General features: G+C 43.2%; 1 protein-coding gene across 3 annotated transcripts in view; it reads right to left on the bottom strand.

Moving 5' to 3' along the window:
• Window positions 1-15,722: 15,722 nt before the first annotated feature.
• OSGEPL1 (O-sialoglycoprotein endopeptidase like 1) overlaps window positions 15,723-17,774 on the bottom strand; it is a 116,986-nt gene continuing 114,934 nt past the window's right edge. For all 3 annotated transcript variants that reach the window (XM_069733868.1, XM_069733866.1, XM_069733867.1), the window contains exon 8: window positions 15,723-15,849. In XM_069733868.1, the coding sequence (XP_069589969.1) occupies window positions 15,771-15,849 (79 nt within the window). In that variant the 3' untranslated portion in view covers window positions 15,723-15,770. The remainder of the gene's footprint in view (window positions 15,850-17,774) is intronic.

Below are 17,774 nucleotides of genomic sequence, written 5' to 3'. Positions count from 1 at the left end.
AGTCCGACTCTGGGGTAGCGTATGATATAACCAATGGACCGTACGGAAGTGGGGTGTTCGTGGATCGAGATAAAAGAGCAGCCCAAGATTAATTTTATATTTAATCGCCGAAGAGGCGCACTAGAAAATACAGCTATACATGCAAGAGCAAATATTTACAGTCAGGAGAGTAGTACAATGATAGGGTATAGATAGGTTGCAATTACCGTGTTATATATAAATTACCTAACAAGGTATGAAGTGACACATAAGAAAGTGAATATAAAATTTTTTTCTTTATTGAAACAATGTATTTTAAAAAACAAGAAACATAAAAAGACATGAAGATGGAAAAAACTGGGACCTCCAAAAAAATCAGGTTGTGACTCAAAAAGAGTAAGAATTTTTTAAGGATTTTTCCCCCTTTTTCATCCAATATGTCTGCACATATAAAGTATCCCGATAGGAAGGTTATATGGGCTTGCTAATATGGGTGGACACAAAAAAGTGTCTCCTTAGTCCCCTTTGCAGCCCTATCTCCTAACAGGGTAGAATTAACACAACAGAATGTAATTATTCCCTTTACATCAGAATATATATTTATAGGAACAACTTGAAAAATGGCACTTGTTCATATGCAAAAGAAAGGAAATCAATGCTATGGAATTCAAAAAATTATATATGTGCAGACATATTGGATGAAAAAGGGGGAAAAAATCCTTAAAAAATTCTTACTCTTTTTGTGTCACATCCGGATTTTTTTGGAGGTCCCAATTTTTTCCATCTTCTTGTCTTTTTATGTTTCATGTTTTTTTTAAAATACATTGTTTCAATAAAGAAAAAATTTTTATATTCACTTTATGTGTCACTTCGTACCTTGTTAGGTAATTTATATATGCATATATGACTGAAGTGCTAATTAGCTGCCTATTTAACTTTGGATTATGGGATTTATAATTACTGTGTTATGTAGCATGTGACCACAGGGAGGTGCTGATGGATCACAGGTCCAAATCTTAGTTACAGGCTTTCTGGGCTGCGTCAGCAGACGTAACCTCCGGCCATCAGAAAGCCACTGACCAAAATGAGGGGCTGCCTTATATCTCCTAGGCTGCTACCTCACACATCTGCTCCCACCCCCTGGGTGGTGCAGTCTCTCTCCACCCATGTTTGAGAATATTATTTTCTGCCTAGAACAATGTCTGGCCCATATCTTGGCGCCCGAAGCTTTGAATGGGGTGGTTGTACTGCCACTGGATTCTGCTGGATTTTATCTGCGCATGGAGACTAAATATGACTACCATATGTAATTACTGCTAGCTATGCTTTATATCTCCATGATCCAGAGTGCTACAGGTGGCTAATATGTGCACATGGGAAAAGGGATGCTGATTCAGAATATGTGCTTGGTTCATCACAGGCATATTGCATTATGTTATTATAGTAATTTCCCATATTCAATACCCCCTAGCTTTCCTTTCCCATGTGCTTGATCAGACAGAGGTTCAGGTTTCCACAGCTGCACAAAAGTTTGCACCCCCTTGTGTTAACAACTTCAAAAGAGCTTGTCCTAGCTTGTTTAATTAAAAGAAAACAAAGAGCCTGGGGAATCCCAAAGGTTCACATTTCAGGAGTGGAGGAGGGACCTAAAATCCAAAATGGATTCTCCCTTGTCCCTCACAGGTATGCATCATTGCTGGACTGCAGCTAAAGTACAGGTGATTAGCAATCCCAGAATAATTTCTTCCCTTTCTGTGGGCTCAATTTGCACTACTCCTTCCAACAACACATGGACCCGCACCGACATGGCGAGTATGGTTTATCCCACAAGTAGGATCAGCTTCTGGGGGTAGCATCACCTTTCCGAGGCACTGACAAGCGGTTTGTAGCTTTTAAATCTAACCAGTACTAACTGATGGAACACTTTTGCTTGCATAATGTCGGGTTACTCGTGCCCTGTTATTTCTGTGACTTCCATCAGCCAAGAATTCCCTTACTTCTTTCAGGACATTCAGGCCACAATGGGTCGTCGTCCTCCTGACCCTTTCACTAAAATGATTCCTTTTCTGCCCAGATCTTTTCTGCACACTCATATGGTAATCCACACTATTCCAACCAGCGGGATGGGCAACTAGTTGACATTCACCAATTGGATGGTTAGTTCTCTTCCAGAGTGAGCAACATCTGGGAAGTGGACTCAAAAGTATTTTTTTTGGCATAGTTGTCACGTGGGACCTGGTGTCCATCAAGCAGCTGATATGTTGTTCATTAAACTCAGCCCAATTAACAGGTCTTTCATGAACAATATCTTCAGAGCTGTCATTCCCTTTTTTCTGGGGTGTGGAGCCCCACAGTGCACTCCTCAACCATGGGGCATGCTAGTTTTATGGATGTCCTCTCCTTTCCTGATTTGGATAATTCCAGGAGATATGTCCTCATCCGCTGCGAGTCCAGCATGTTACACCATTCTCCTCTGATGGGTGGCGAGTTCTGAGCGGCTGAGTGCGGGGCGGAAGGTATTCCAGCTTCGATCTCTCTTCGTACCAGATCACAGGGCCAGACGTTGTGTTGCCAGTAGGGCTACCCCTATTATAACGTAGTTCTTCTCTGATATGACGAATCTCTTGTCGTAACTCATGGGCCCAATGAGGTTTCAAATTTGTTGATCCAAGGGCAATCACTACATGGTTTCGGAGCATTCTTGTGAGGACAGGGGCCTCTTGTCCTCGGATCCTTGCCTCTGCCCTGACCTTCTGGAAGCTCATATTGAGGTTAGAGTGCAGGCATTCTTTCAGAGCCTGCCAAAAGTAAGGGTCTCTCAGGCCGGCCACTAGCTGATCTTGTAGCACCTCATTTAATGGACCGAGCCCTTGGTATTCTTCCTGTGTCTTCTTGGTGATATGGGCCATCACTGCCTGCAGCGCGTTTGCATACTGGGCCACAGTCTCACCCTCCCCTTGGACCAGACGGATAGGCACATGTGTAGGATACCAAGGTCTATGGTATCACCGTGCATGTCTGTTAAGATTTTTATCACTATCTAGTGTCACAGTCCCTTGGCTGTCGATTCATCACGGTCTATCTCGCCTCTCCATCCAACGTCAATAGAACCAGCTTTGCCTTCAAGGCTGGGACCATGGGGTACATGCATAACATGCTCCTAAGTAGCCCCACCCAGTTCAACAATAGCAAATTGCTCCCTGTAAACTTAGGGAGGTTACTGAGCATAGGCCCCAGGGGAATGCTGTCCCTGGTTACTTACTGATCCCCCATTTCTGTGCTGGAATGTTGCATCCTGCTGATTATTTGATAAATGCAAACAAGTCACGGCATGTAACACGCATATATGAGCGAGTCCGGGATTTCGGCCTCAGCGTCCCCCTACACACGCGTCCTGCATGTCTTACTGGTTGGCGTCAAATTACTTCCACCTTGCCGCTCTGGCCTCTTATATCAGGGAATTGCATCATCAAGGCCACATGACCCGGTTCTCCATCTAGACTCTTCTTTCCTGAAACTCTTCCTGTTAGTTCTGCAGGGTTCTGATCGGGCAGTAGGTGGCAGCCTCTGGACATAAATGCAGTATAGCACTGACGAATGTCATTCCTTGCAGCACGCCATTTAACACTTGGATTGAGACAGGGATCTGGAGTCCTACACCTGCTTTTCTCCTATTGTGACTTGGGTCTTGAATGACAAGCCCTTATTCCGGTGATACTGCTCCTTGTTCACCAGTGCCAGCCTTTCCTATTTGTATAGTAGGGACATAGGTGGCTGTAGCATCAGTTGCTTGGCATGTGAGGCTTCTGTTACTCCCCTCTTACTTCACTCCATTGCCTGTTACCGAACACTACAGCAAGGAGTCACAAGAGCGGAATTCAGGTTTGCCCTACCAGTTAATGAAGGATGGAGAGTCATTTGGCATTCAGGTTATATGCAAATTGTCTCTTCAGAGAGGAAGAGGACTAGAACTCTAGTACCACCTATTGGAATTAGCAATCCTAACAGTCAATGTCGACCCTTTAACGAGCCTTGTCACATGACTTAGGATAATAGCCAAACCAAAATCTCAATTTGCAGACACTGTGTTTCGGGGTACTGCCCCTCATCAGTGCAAAGTGGAGATCTGGTTTGGCTGATTGAGAGCCAAGAAGTATTGTTTCTCCTTGCGGAGAGTGACATGATAAGCATGTCGAGGTGAGGAGACTTAAAGCCGCAATGCTCCTCTGGGAAATATGCAAATTGTCTCTTCAGAGAGGAAGAGGACTAGAATTCTAGTGCCACCTATTGGTTCAGGTTATATTAATTCTGAACTTATTTTGTGCGTGGTGCTGTGGTGTCATCTTGTAATGAATGTGAAAGTTGCAGCATTGCTATATTATAACACAGACTTGACCGTCTGAGATAACCTCAAGTACATTCACAAACTGTGGACACTTACATCAGTTCCAGTGACAATATGTTCTTATAACCAATACAATAATCCAAGGAAAGGGAATCAATAATTCTGAACTTAATTTGTTGCATAGTGCTCTGCTGCCATCTTGTGGTTACTTTCAAAATTGCTGCATTATCATGTAATACAGATTTTCTCCCACAGATAACAAGCACATTCACAAACTGTGGACACCTACATCAGTGCCAGTGACAATATGTTCTAATTACCATTACAATAATTAAAGCAAAGGGAGTCATTAATTCTGAACTTAAAGGGAATCTGTCACCCCAAAATTCGCCTATAAGCTAAGGCCACCGGCATCATGGGCTTATCTACAGCATTCTGTAATGCATTCTGTAAGGCTGTAGATAAGCCCCAGATGTAACCTGAAAGATAAGAAAAACAAGTTAGATTATACTCACCCAGGGGCGGTACCGATGCGGTCCGATCCCATGAGCGTCGCGGACCGGGTCCAGCGCCCCCCATCTTCATACGATGACGTCTTCTTCTTTGCTTCCTGCCGCGGCTCCTGTGCAGGCGTACTTTATCTGCCCTGTTAAGGGCAGAACAAAGTACTGCAGTGCGCAGGCGCCGGGAAAGGTCAGAGAGGCCCAGCGTACTTAAAGGGAACCTGTCACCTGAATTTGGCGGGACTGGTTTTGGGTCATATGGGCGGAGTTTTCGGGTGTTTGATTCACCCTTTCCTTACCCGCTGGCTGCATGCTGGCTGCAATATTGGATTGAAGTTCATTCTCTGTCCTCCATAGTACACGCCTGCGCAAGGCAAGATTGCTTTGCGCAGGCGTGTACTATGGAGGACAGAGAATGAACTTCAATCCAATATTGCAGCCAGCATGCAGCCAGCGGGTAAGGAAAGGGTGAATCAAACACCCGAAAACTCCGCCCATATGACCCAAAACCAGTCCCACCAAATTCAGGTGACAGAGTCCCTTTAACTTGTTCATAGGCTCTGCTGCCATCTTGTGGTAGTTGGGAAAATGTCAGCATTACCATCACATAATACAGATTTGCCCCACAGATAACCTCAAGTAGATTCACAAACAGTGGGCAACTAAATCAATGCCAGTGACATTATTTAGTGATGCGTGAGCGTGTTTTTCGAGCAAGCTCATGTTCGAATCAAGTATCTTCCGTGTGCTCCAAAAAAATGCTTGAGTTGCCGTGGCTGCATGTCTTGTGGCTGTTCGACAGCCGCAACACATGCAGTGATTGCCTAACAAACAGGCAATCACTCTGAATATTCAGAGTGGCACTGTAACCGCTCCCCTAGCTATGACTGGCAGCCGGCAGCAATGTACAGACAGTGTCAGTTTGTATACTCAGAGCGGTGACTGTACCAGCGCTGGTGACACCCCCATAACTCAATAATGAATGCTGGAGGGGAGAATAAAGATCATTTTCTCCCTGCTGGATTCGGTTGCGTGCAGGCGCCGGACAGCATAATAACGCTGTTAACCTGCAGATTAACCCCATATCTGCAGGTTAACAGCGTTATTCCTGGCGACAGGTTCCCTTTATTTTGCGCATTGTGCCCTGCTACCATCTTAGGTTGGTTTCACACGTCAGTGCCTCCAATACGTGTAGTGACAGTTTTTCACACGTACATGTCAGCATGTTTTCACGGACCATGTGTCCGTGTGCGAAACACGCAGAGCACTCACAAATACCCGGAGGACACCCGAGCGTGCTGAGGAAAACTCGAGCAACGAGTATACTCGCTCATCACTAGTGTCTAGACATGGCTTGACCCAAACTTTGAGGAAGTCTGGAGAGCATATTTGGTATGAGTTGAAGTTGGAGTGATATCACATTGGTGGCGTCTTTCAAGTGTGGTGATTTTGGACTATATTATGGCCCCCCGTGTGGACACAGAACGACTAGTAAGTCTTGTGGAGCAACATCCCGAACTTTGGGACACTTGATCCGAAGGATACCATGACAGGCTGGCGATAGAATGTGGTTGGTTGGCAGCAGAACAGCTCTACCCAAAACCTGGTTGGACCACATATTCACCTGCAAAGCAGGCAAAGTTTGGTAAATTACCCCATAGATGTTCCATTGGAAAAGTAAAATAGAAATAATTAAAAAAAAAAAAATAGTTTCCATTATGCTTTATATCTGTCATTTACGTGTCTAACCAACACACACATCTGATGTGTAGTTAGCCCTTGTAGGTCAAACCACATTATCATACACTGCTCAAAAAATAAAGGGAACACTAAAAACCCACATTCTAGATATCACTGAACAAAATATTCCAGTTGTAAATCTTTATTCAGTACATAGTGGAAAGTGTTGAGAATAAAACCTAAAATGATTAACGTAAATCACAACTAATATCCCACGGAGGTCTGGAGTTGGAATGATGCTCAAAATCAAAGTGGAAAATGAAGTTACAGGCTGATCCAACTTCAGTGGAAATGCCTCAAGACAAGGAAATGATGCTTAGTAGTGTGTGTGGCCTCCATGTGTCTGTATGACCTCCCTAAACGCCTGAGCATGCTCCTGCTCCTGATGAGGCGGCGGATGGTCTCCTGAGGGATCTCTTCCCAGACCTGGACTAAAGCATCCGCCAGCTCCTGGACAGTCTGTGGTGCAACTTGACATTGGTGGATGGTGCGAGACATGATGTCTCAGATGTGTTCAATCAGATTCAGGTCTGGGGAACACGTGGGCCAGTCCATAGCTTCAATGCCTTCATCTTGCAGGAACTGCTGACACACTCCAGCCACATGAGGTCTGGCATTGTCCTGCATTAGGAGGAACCCAGGGCCAACCGCACCAGCATATGGCTTCACAAGGGGTCTGAGGATCTCATCTCGGTACCTAATGGCAGTCAGGCTACCTCTGGCGAGCACTCGGAGGGCTGTGGGGCCCTCCAAAGAAATTCCATCCCACACCATTACTGACCCACTACCAAACCGGTCATTCTGAAGGATGTTGCAGGCAGCAGATCACTCTCCACGGCGTCTCCAGAATCTGTCACATGTGCTCAGTGTGAACCTGCTTTCATCTGTAATGAGCGCAGGGCACCAGTGGCAAATTTGCCAATCCTGGTGTTCTGTGGCAAATGCCAAGTGTCCTACATGGTGTTGGGCTGTGAGCACAACCCCCATCTGTGGGCGTCGGGCACTCAGACCATCCTCATGGAGTCGGTTTCTAACAGTTTGTGCAGACTCATGCACATTTGTGGCCTGCTGAAGGTCATTTTGCAGGGCTCTAGCAGTGCTCCTCCTGTTCCTCCTTGCACAAAGGCTGAGGTAGCAGTCCTGTTGCTGGGTTGTTGTCCTCCTATGGCCCCCCTCCACGTCTTCTGGTGCACTGACCTGTCTCCTGGTAGCGCCTCCAGCCTCTGGACACTACGCTGACAGACACAGCAAACCTTCTTGCCACAGCTCGCATTGATGTGCCATCCTGGATGAGCTGCACTACCTGAGCCACTTGTGTGGGTTGTAGAGTCCATCTCATGCTACGACGAGTGTGAAAGCACAACCAACATTCAAAAGTGACCAAAACATCAGCCAGAAACCATTGGTACTGAAATGTGGTCTGTGGTCTCCACCTGCAGGACCACTCCTTTATTGAGTGTGTCTTGATAATTGCCAATAATTTCCATCTGTTGTCTATTCCATTTGCACAACAGCATGTGAAATTGATTGTCAAACAGTGTTGCTTCCTGAGTGGACAGTCTGATTTCACAGAAGTTTGATATACTTGGAGTTATATTCTGTTGTTTAAGTGTTCCCTTTATTTTTTTGAGTAGTATATATATATATATATATATATATATATATATATATATATATATATATATATATATATATATACAGGTCCTTCTCAAAAAATTAGCATATAGTGTTAAATTTCATTATTTACCATAATGTAATGATTACAATTAAACTTTCATATATTATAGATTCATTATCCACCAACTGAAATTTGTCAGGTCTTTTATTGTTTTAATACTGATGATTTTGGCATACAACTCCTGATAACCCAAAAAACCTGTCTCAATAAATTAGCATATTTCACCCATCCAATCAAATAAAAGTGTTTTTTAATAACAAACAAAAAAACCAACAAATAATAATGTTCAGTTATGCACTCAATACTTGGTCGGGAATCCTTTGGCAGAAATGACTGCTTCAATGCGGCGTGGCATGGAGGCAATCAGCCTGTGACACTGCTGAGATGTTATGGAGGCCCAGGATGCTTCAATAGCGGCCTTAAGCTCATCCAGAGTGTTGGGTCTTGCGTCTCTCAACTTTCTCTTCACAATATCCCACAGATTCTCTATGGGGTTCAGGTCAGGAGAGTTGGCAGGCCAATTGAGCACAGTAATACCATGGTCAGTAAACCATTTACCAGTGGTTTTGGCACTGTGAGCAGGTGCCAGGTCGTGCTGAAAAATGAAATCTTCATCTCCATAATGCATTTCAGCCGATGGAAGCATGAAGTGCTCCAAAATCTCCTGATAGCTAGCTGCATTGACCCTGCCCTTGATGAAACACAGTGGACCAACACCAGCAGCTGACATGGCACCCCACACCATCACTGATTGTGGGTACTTGACACTGGACTTCAGGCATTTTGGCATTTCCTTCTCCCCAGTCTTCCTCCAGACTCTGGCACCTTGATTTCCGAATGACATGCAAAATTTGCTTTCATCAGAAAAAAGTACTTGGGACCACTTAGCAACAGTCCAGTGCTGCTTCTCTGTAGCCCAGGTCAGGCGCCTCTGCCGCTGTTTATGGTTCAAAAGTGGCTTTACCTGGGGAATGCGGCACCTGTAGCCCATTTCCTGCACACGCCTGTGCACGGTGGCTCTGGATGTTTCCACACCAGACTCAGTCCACTACTTCCTCAGGTTCCCCAAGGTCTGGAATCGGTCCTTCTCCACAATCTTCCTCAGGGTCCGGTCTCCTCTTCTCGTTGTACAGCGTTTTCTGCCACATTGTTTCCTTCCAACAGACTTACCATTGAGGTGCCTTGATACAGCACTCTGGGAACAGCCTATTTGTTGAGAAATTTCTTTCTGGGTCTTACCCTCTTGCTTGAGGGTGTCAATGATGGCCTTCTTGACATCTGTCAGGTCGCTAGTCTTACCCATGATGGGGGTTTTGAGTAATGAACCAGGCAGGGAGTTTATAAAAGCCTCAGGTATCTTTTGCATGTGTTTAGAGTTAATTAGTTGATTCAGAAGATTAGGGTAATAGGTCGTTTAGAGAACCTTTTCTTGATATGCTAATTTATTGAGACAGGTTTTTTGGGTTATCAGGAGTTGTATGCCAAAATCATCAGTATTAAAACAATAAAAGACCTGACAAATTTCAGTTGGTGGATAATGAATCTATAATATATGAAAGTTTAATTGTAATCATTACATTATGGTAAATAATGAAATTTAACACTATATGCTAATTTTTTGAGAAGGACCTGTATATAGCAAAAACTGTAGAAAAGAGTGGGCACTCGCCATCTGCTAATATTCAGTCTTTATTGTGCCAAATGCAGAAATAGCAGGGAGAAGCGTGATATAAAAAGACGATGATCATTTCGCGCTGCTGCGCTTCCTTGGGTCTTGATCAAGACCCGAGGAAGCGCAGCAGCGCGAAACGATCATCGTCTTTTTATATCACGCTTCTCCCTGCTATTTCTGCATTTGGCACAATAAAGACTGAATATTAGCAGATGGTGAGTGCCCACTTTTTTCTACAGTTTTTGCTATTTCATGGATTATATTTCTGTGGCAGCACCCAAGTTCTGCAAGTGGCATATACGCTGGATATCTGACACACACATGTACAGGTGTTTTCACTAGCGGTTGGTGCGGCAATCTGTTTTTCTTTTTGCTTTGAATATACATATATATAGTATATAACAAATACAAGTATTAAAAAAAATCTAGATGCCGCCTAGAAAACAGAACAGATGATGAGCTTTTCTTTATTTAACACATATTATATCGGTAATTTTCTATTGAAATAAAGAAGCCCTCCCAATAGATTTTAGATTAGCTTAACCTGTGTAAAGTAGTGTAAGGTTGTTTTCCCCTTCACGCCGCGCCCTTTTCCGTTTTTGCATTTCCGTTTTTCACTCGCCTTCTTCCCAGAGCCATAACTTTTTTATTTTTCCGTCAATATGGCCATGTGAGGGCTTGTTTTTTGCAGAACAAGTTGTACTTTTGAACAACAGCATTGATTGTACCATACTGTGTACTAGAAAACAGGAAAAAAAATTCCAAGTGCAGTGAAATTGCAAAAAAGTACAGTTCCACAACGGTTTTTTGGATTTTTTTTTTACCATGCTCACCAAATGCTAAAACTGACCTGCCATTATGATTCCCCAATCATTACGAGTTTGTTGATACAAAACATAGGTTCTTTTTTATTTAAGTGGTGAAAAAAATCCAACATGTGTTAAAAATAAAAATAAAAAAAATTGTCATTTTCTGATACCTGTAGTGTTTCCATTTTTTGTGATCTGGAGAGCTAACGTTTTTAATAATACCATTTTGGTGTGGATACGATCTTTTGCCCGTTAATGCATTTTAACGCAATGTTGTGGCGCTCACAAACATACCTAATTCTGGCTTTTTGACTTTTTTCGCTACACCATTTACTGATCAGATTAATTATTTTCATATCTTGATAGATCGGGCGATTCTGTACACGGCAATACCAAATATGTGTATTTTTTATTTTATTTTGAATGGGGATAATGGGGGGTGATTTAAACTTTTAGATTTTTTTACATTTTTTAAATCTTTTTAAAAACATTTTTTTTTTACTTTTCACTTGCCTCGATAGTCTCCATGGGAGACTAGAAGCTGCGATAATCTGATCACATCTCTGCTATACACAGGCGATGATCAGATAGTGAGTGATATTTCACCGAGCATAGATATAAAGTGTCACAAAACTCAATTACCGACAAAAAGCACTACAGGTCCTTCTCAAAAAATTAGCATATAGTGTTAAATTTCATTATTTACCATAATGTAATGATTACAATTAAACTTTCATATATTATAGATTCATTATCCACCAACTGAAATTTGTCAGGTCTTTTATTGTTTTAATACTGATGATTTTGGCATACAACTCCTGATAACCCAAAAAACCTGTCTCAATAAATTAGCATATTTCACCCATCCAATCAAATAAAAGTGTTTTTTAATAACAAACAAAAAACCATCAAATAATAATGTTCAGTTATGCACTCAATACTTGGTCGGGAATCCTTTGGCAGAAATGACTGCTTCAATGCGGCGTGGCATGGAGGCAATCAGCCTGTGACACTGCTGAGATGTTATGGAGGCCCAGGATGCTTCAATAGCGGCCTTAAGCTCATCCAGAGTGTTGGGTCTTGCGTCTCTCAACTTTCTCTTCACAATATCCCACAGATTCTCTATGGGGTTCAGGTCAGGAGAGTTGGCAGGCCAATTGAGCACAGTAATACCATGGTCAGTAAACCATTTACCAGTGGTTTTGGCACTGTGAGCAGGTGCCAGGTCGTGCTGAAAAATGAAATCTTCATCTCCATAAAGCATTTCAGCCGATGGAAGCATGAAGTGCTCCAAAATCTCCTGATAGCTAGCTGCATTGACCCTGCCCTTGATGAAACACAGTGGACCAACACCAGCAGCTGACATGGCACCCCACACCATCACTGACTGTGGGTACTTGACACTGGACTTCAGGCATTTTGGCATTTCCTTCTCCCCAGTCTTCCTCCAGACTCTGGCACCTTGATTTCCGAATGACATGCAAAATTTGCTTTCATCAGAAAAAAGTACTTGTGACCACTTAGCAACAGTCCAGTGCTGCTTCTCTGTAGCCCAGGTCAGGCGCCTCTGCCGCTGTTTATGGTTCAAAAGTGGCTTTACCTGGGGAATGCGGCACCTGTAGCCCATTTCCTGCACACGCCTGTGCACGGTGGCTCTGGATGTTTCCACACCAGACTCAGTCCACTGCTTCCTCAGGTTCCCCAAGGTCTGGAATCGGTCCTTCTCCACAATCTTCATCAGGGTCCGGTCTCCTCTTCTCGTTGTACAGCGTTTTCTGCCACATTGTTTCCTTCCAACAGACTTACCATTGAGGTGCCTTGATACAGCACTCTGGGAACAGCCTATTTGTTGAGAAATTTCTTTCTGGGTCTTACCCTCTTGCTTGAGGGTGTCAATGATGGCCTTCTTGACATCTGTCAGGTCGCTAGTCTTACCCATGATGGGGGTTTTGAGTAATGAACCAGGCAGGGAGTTTATAAAAGCCTCAGGTATCTTTTGCATGTGTTTAGAGTTAATTAGTTGATTCAGAAGATTAGGGTAATAGGTCGTTTAGAGAACCTTTTCTTGATATGCTAATTTATTGAGACAGGTTTTTTGGGTTATCAGGAGTTGTATGCCAAAATCATCAGTATTAAAACAATAAAAGACCTGACAAATTTCAGTTGGTGGATAATGAATCTATAATATATGAAAGTTTAATTGTAATCGTTACATTATGGTAAATAATGAAATTTAACACTATATGCTAATTTTTTGAGAAGGACCTGTATATACAAAAGGTAAACTTAATAAACTTAATAAAAGTCAACTTTTAATATATTATATGATAAAAAGACAACAAACACTTCACACATACGGCCATAAAACAATATCCATTGTTTGGCTGAAAGATACAGGGTGCACAATATCCCTGGCTTGTAAACTATTTGTACCCTACGTTGCTGCAGAGGTTGGCACCCTAAAACCTGCGCAGTGGCGCCCCCGCTCAATGTAGGCTCTCCCTAATTCGTCCTATTGGGCCCTGTCGTGAAAGAGAAGACAGAAATTCAAACAACAGACCATACAATTCAGACAGATACAATAAGTAGAATTGTCCACAATAGAAAGACAGCCGAACAATAATAATCAATATCATGTGCTCAGATATATTGCACACTTCCCATATTATTGCACATATTCCCATAAATATTATAATAATACACAATTGGGAATACAGCTGAATATAAATACATTGTTCCTAGGTTTGCTCTACCTGACTGAAGAGGTTGGCACCCTATGAACCTACGCAAATGGCGCCCCCGCTCGTCGTTGTCTTACCCCAATACGCCCTATAAGGCCCTAGTTTAGGGAAGAGCTCAGGGACATAAAAAAACGCATCAATGCAATATGCCCTGTGTCAAATATTAACACAAGTAGATATTAATATATCAAATCAGGTACCACCCGGTCAGGATTCACAGTGCAAGTGAATAGATTTACAGTGCAAATGAATAACAAATATTATGACAATTCCCTTATACAATACATGATATATCTTAGTTGGCATAAAGAGATATATAGGTCACAGCCATAAATTATTAAGCATGTTTATCTTGACGCGTTTCCCCCGAGGTCGGTTTATCAGGAGACATACTCAATATCAATTGAAAATCAGGCTGTTGGAGGTTTGCAGCTCTGGATGGATATCGTTCCCCACTGTAATCCAGGGCACACTCCTCTATTCCAGTGTGACCATCACCCTTCTGATTCATGATTCAGATAAGTCTTTTTTCAATTGATATTGAGTATGTCTCCTCAGGGAAATGTGTAGAGATAAACATGCTCAATAATTTATGGCTGTGACCTATATATCTCTTTATGCCAACTAAGATATATCATGTATTATATAAGGGAATTGTCATAATATTTGTTAATTATTCGTTTGCACTGTAAATCTATTCACTAGCACTGTGAATCCTGACCGGGTGGTATCTGATTTGATATATTAATATCTACTTGTGTTAATATTTGACACAGGGCATATTGCATTGATGCGTTTTTTTAATGTCCCTGAGCTCTTCCCTAAACTAGGACCTTATAGGGCGTATTTGTGTAAGACGCCGAGGAGCGGGGGCGCCATTTGCGTAGGTTCATAGGGTGCCAACCTCTTCAGTCAGGTAGAGCAAACTTATGAACAGTGTATTTGTATTCCCCATTGTGTATTATAATCTTTATGGGAATATGTGCAATAATATGGGAAGTGTGCAATATATCTGAGCACATGATATTGATTATTATTGTTCGGCTGTCTTTCTATTGTGGACAATTCTACTTATTATATCTGTCTGAATTGTATGGTCTGTTGTTTGAATGTCTGTCTTCTCTTTCACGACAGGGCCCAATAGGGTGAATTAGGGAGAGCCTACGTTGAGCGGGGGCGCCACTGCGCAGGTTTTAGGGTGCCAACCTCTGCGGCACCCTGTATCTATCAGTCAAACAATGAATATTGTTTTATGGCGGTATGTGTGATGTGTTTGTTGTCTTTTTACCATATATTAAAAGTTAATAAACGTAATAAAAATTAAGTTTACTTTTTGTGTATAGTGCTTTTTGTCGGTGATTATCACAGTGAGTGCTACCACAACCGTGAAGTCAGGGGGCCCACCAATGCCAGCCCCACTTACAGTCAAACGTGCTATTTTGGATACTCGTTTAGCTGAAATGTTTTGTGGCACCATGGAACCACCAGCTTCCAGTGCCGCAACAGCTATAGTGGCTGCCAGCCAGGCAGGCAGCTGAAGTCGGCGTGCCCATCGTGGGTGACACATGACGTTACTGCCAATCGCCACCTGGGCACCATATGGAGGAGGAAGATGACACTTCTTGCCACAGGAGCGAGGAAGGGTAAGAAGAATTGTTTATTTTCTTGTGCTTAAATGCGTTTTGTAGAATGCCAGGAAGGACAATATTATTACAGGAAGGGGCCCAAGACGGGGACATTATTAAAGGATAGGAACTAGAGTGGCGGACATCACTATAGGAGGTGGTCACTATATAAGGATAGGGTCCAGGAAAGGAGCTATTAATGTAAAATGGGTCCAGAATGCTGGGCATTATTACAGATAGGTCCCAGGATGAAAGACATTACAGGACATAGGACATTTCTACAGGATAGGGTGCATTACAGACTGGGGGCCAGGAAGAACTACATAATTAAAGAGGCCTACAGATCTGACCAACATGCTGGTGGGGGCCCATAGGACTCCAGTTACGCCACTGGACCTCTGCATGAGGCTGCAAGTCAGAATAGAAGTCACGTGTTCCAGAAGAGGACTGAAGCAGAGTTGGGAACTAAAGAATATATTGATTATATCACATCACGCACACATCTACACAGGTTTAGATAATAAAAATATTATTGGGGGTGCATCTATAAGAAAAACGTAAAAGTACAGTTGGATTGTTGCATTCACTGAAGAACTACATTTCTTGCTGACCAATTCAAATGGAACAAAATTGTTTTGATTTTTTATTTTGCCAATCAAAATGAACAATGATTAACATTTACTTCATATTTTTAAGAGAAGGCAACTTGATTGCAGCTTTCCGAACTTGTTCCGAGATGTCTTTTCCAAGCAAAGCTCTAAAAGAAAAAAAATATTTGGCCTTCATTAACATGCTTAAGATCAAATAATGAATGCGCTACACAGACATTTTTTTTGAGTGATGGCTTTTATAACACATCACAAGTAGAGATGGGTGGACCCCTGGATATTCAGATCCGGAGTGTTCGGCCAAAGTTATAAAAAAGTTTGGGTTTGCGTACCAGAACAGTATCCAGACCCCATTCACTTGAATCCCCTGAACATCAAGTGTTTGACACGCTGTCATTTGCATGACAGCTGTGGTTCCCATGCTGTGAAATGATAGCGTGAGCCGCAGCTGTGATCACTGGCGTTGGGCTGATTGGGACTGTGTGTGCAGATGTGTGTGTAGAGCACCCAATGTGTCTAAACTGTGGAAATCCCCCACAAGTGACCCCATTTTGGAAACCACACCACTGAAGGAATTTGTCTAGAGCAGTGGTCCCCAACCTTTCTGGCCTTGAGAGCCACATTCAGCTTAGAGAGAGGGTCGCGTGCCACATTCAGCACTGAGAGAGGGTCGCGAGCCACATCTAGCTCCCACCCCCTTCATAGTAGTGTCAACCAAAGCCCCCATTACAGGTATAATGATAACCAAAGCTTTTCCACAGAAATCACTCCAGAGCAGTACACTGAGATTCAGGGGTTCCCACAATACCCCCATTCAGTATTCTCCCAACACACTGTCACATCCAGCTTTGAGCACCTCCTCTAACAGGTAGTACAAACCTCCAGCGTACCATACCTAAAACATCCCTAAACCTTCAAGACCAGTAAATGTGCATCCAGATCTGCAATTCTGTGCAGGGCTACTCAAAGAACTCACCATTTTGAGATGTGGTCTTCATACCTGTTTGATAGACCTGGACCTAATGCATCAAGCTGGCAGACAGTCGCGAGCCACAATTCATGGGGCCACGAGCCACATGTGGCTCCCGAGCTACGGGTTGGGGAGCCCTGGTCTAGAGGCATAGTTTTATAGTAATGATTATGTTTTTAGTTTTACTGGTGTGTGAATTTATAATGTGGTGATATGTGTAAGATCTGCAGGTTACATCAGATTATAAAAGTGTGTTGTGTCAACAGGGTATAAACTAACTTATGGATGTGTGGTATGCTTTGAAGCAAACCTTAATGCAAAGAACAGATTTCTCAGGGCAGGTTTCACAATGGTAAATTGTGTCCTTTCGGATTCCCCTCTTGGAACATACTCTGTGATCGTCCTGTCCTCGCTGTTTGGGGAACCTGTCCTGGGAAATGTTGACCTGGGACAATATGGGCACTATCAGATTCAGAAGTACTGGGACCCTCACCTCCCCGAGTGCCAAACATTAGGGCCTTGATGACTTCCTCCTGAAAATGAAGGAAGGTCCCCCCGGTATTGCCTGCAGATCGGAACAGCACGAAAGCATTGTACATTGCCATCTGTACAATGTGCACGGACAATTTTTTGTACCATACGTAAGCTTTTCGCATGGCACTGTATGGTTTAAGGACTTGATCTGAGAGATCCACCCCCCCATGTACCGATTGTAATCCAAGATACAATCTGGCTTTCGGACTTGTGCTGTGGTCCCACGAACAGTGACAAGGGTGCTGTTGTCACGGTGTATGGTGGTCAGGATAAGGACATCCCTTTTGTCCTTATACTTGACCACCAGCATGTTGTCGCTGCTTTGGGCTCTGCTTTCCCCTTTTCTCAGCATTTGCCCAATTAGCGGCTTAGGGAGGCCTCGCTGATTTTTTCGCACGGTGCCACATGCAGCTGTACCTCTGGCAGAGAGGGTCTTGAAGAACGGGATGCTGGTGTAAAAGTTATCAATGTAGAGGTGATAACCCTTATCCAGCAGTGGGTGCAGCAATTCCCACATAATTTTCCCACTCATCCCCATGTCGGGGGGCGGGGGTTTATCAAGGGATTTAT

This window comes from Ranitomeya imitator, chromosome 7 (genome assembly GCF_032444005.1).
Source record: "Ranitomeya imitator isolate aRanImi1 chromosome 7, aRanImi1.pri, whole genome shotgun sequence".
NCBI lineage: Eukaryota > Metazoa > Chordata > Amphibia > Anura > Dendrobatidae > Ranitomeya > Ranitomeya imitator.
Note: the sequence above shows the minus strand (reverse complement) of the source record. Positions and strands in the feature narration are given on the sequence as shown.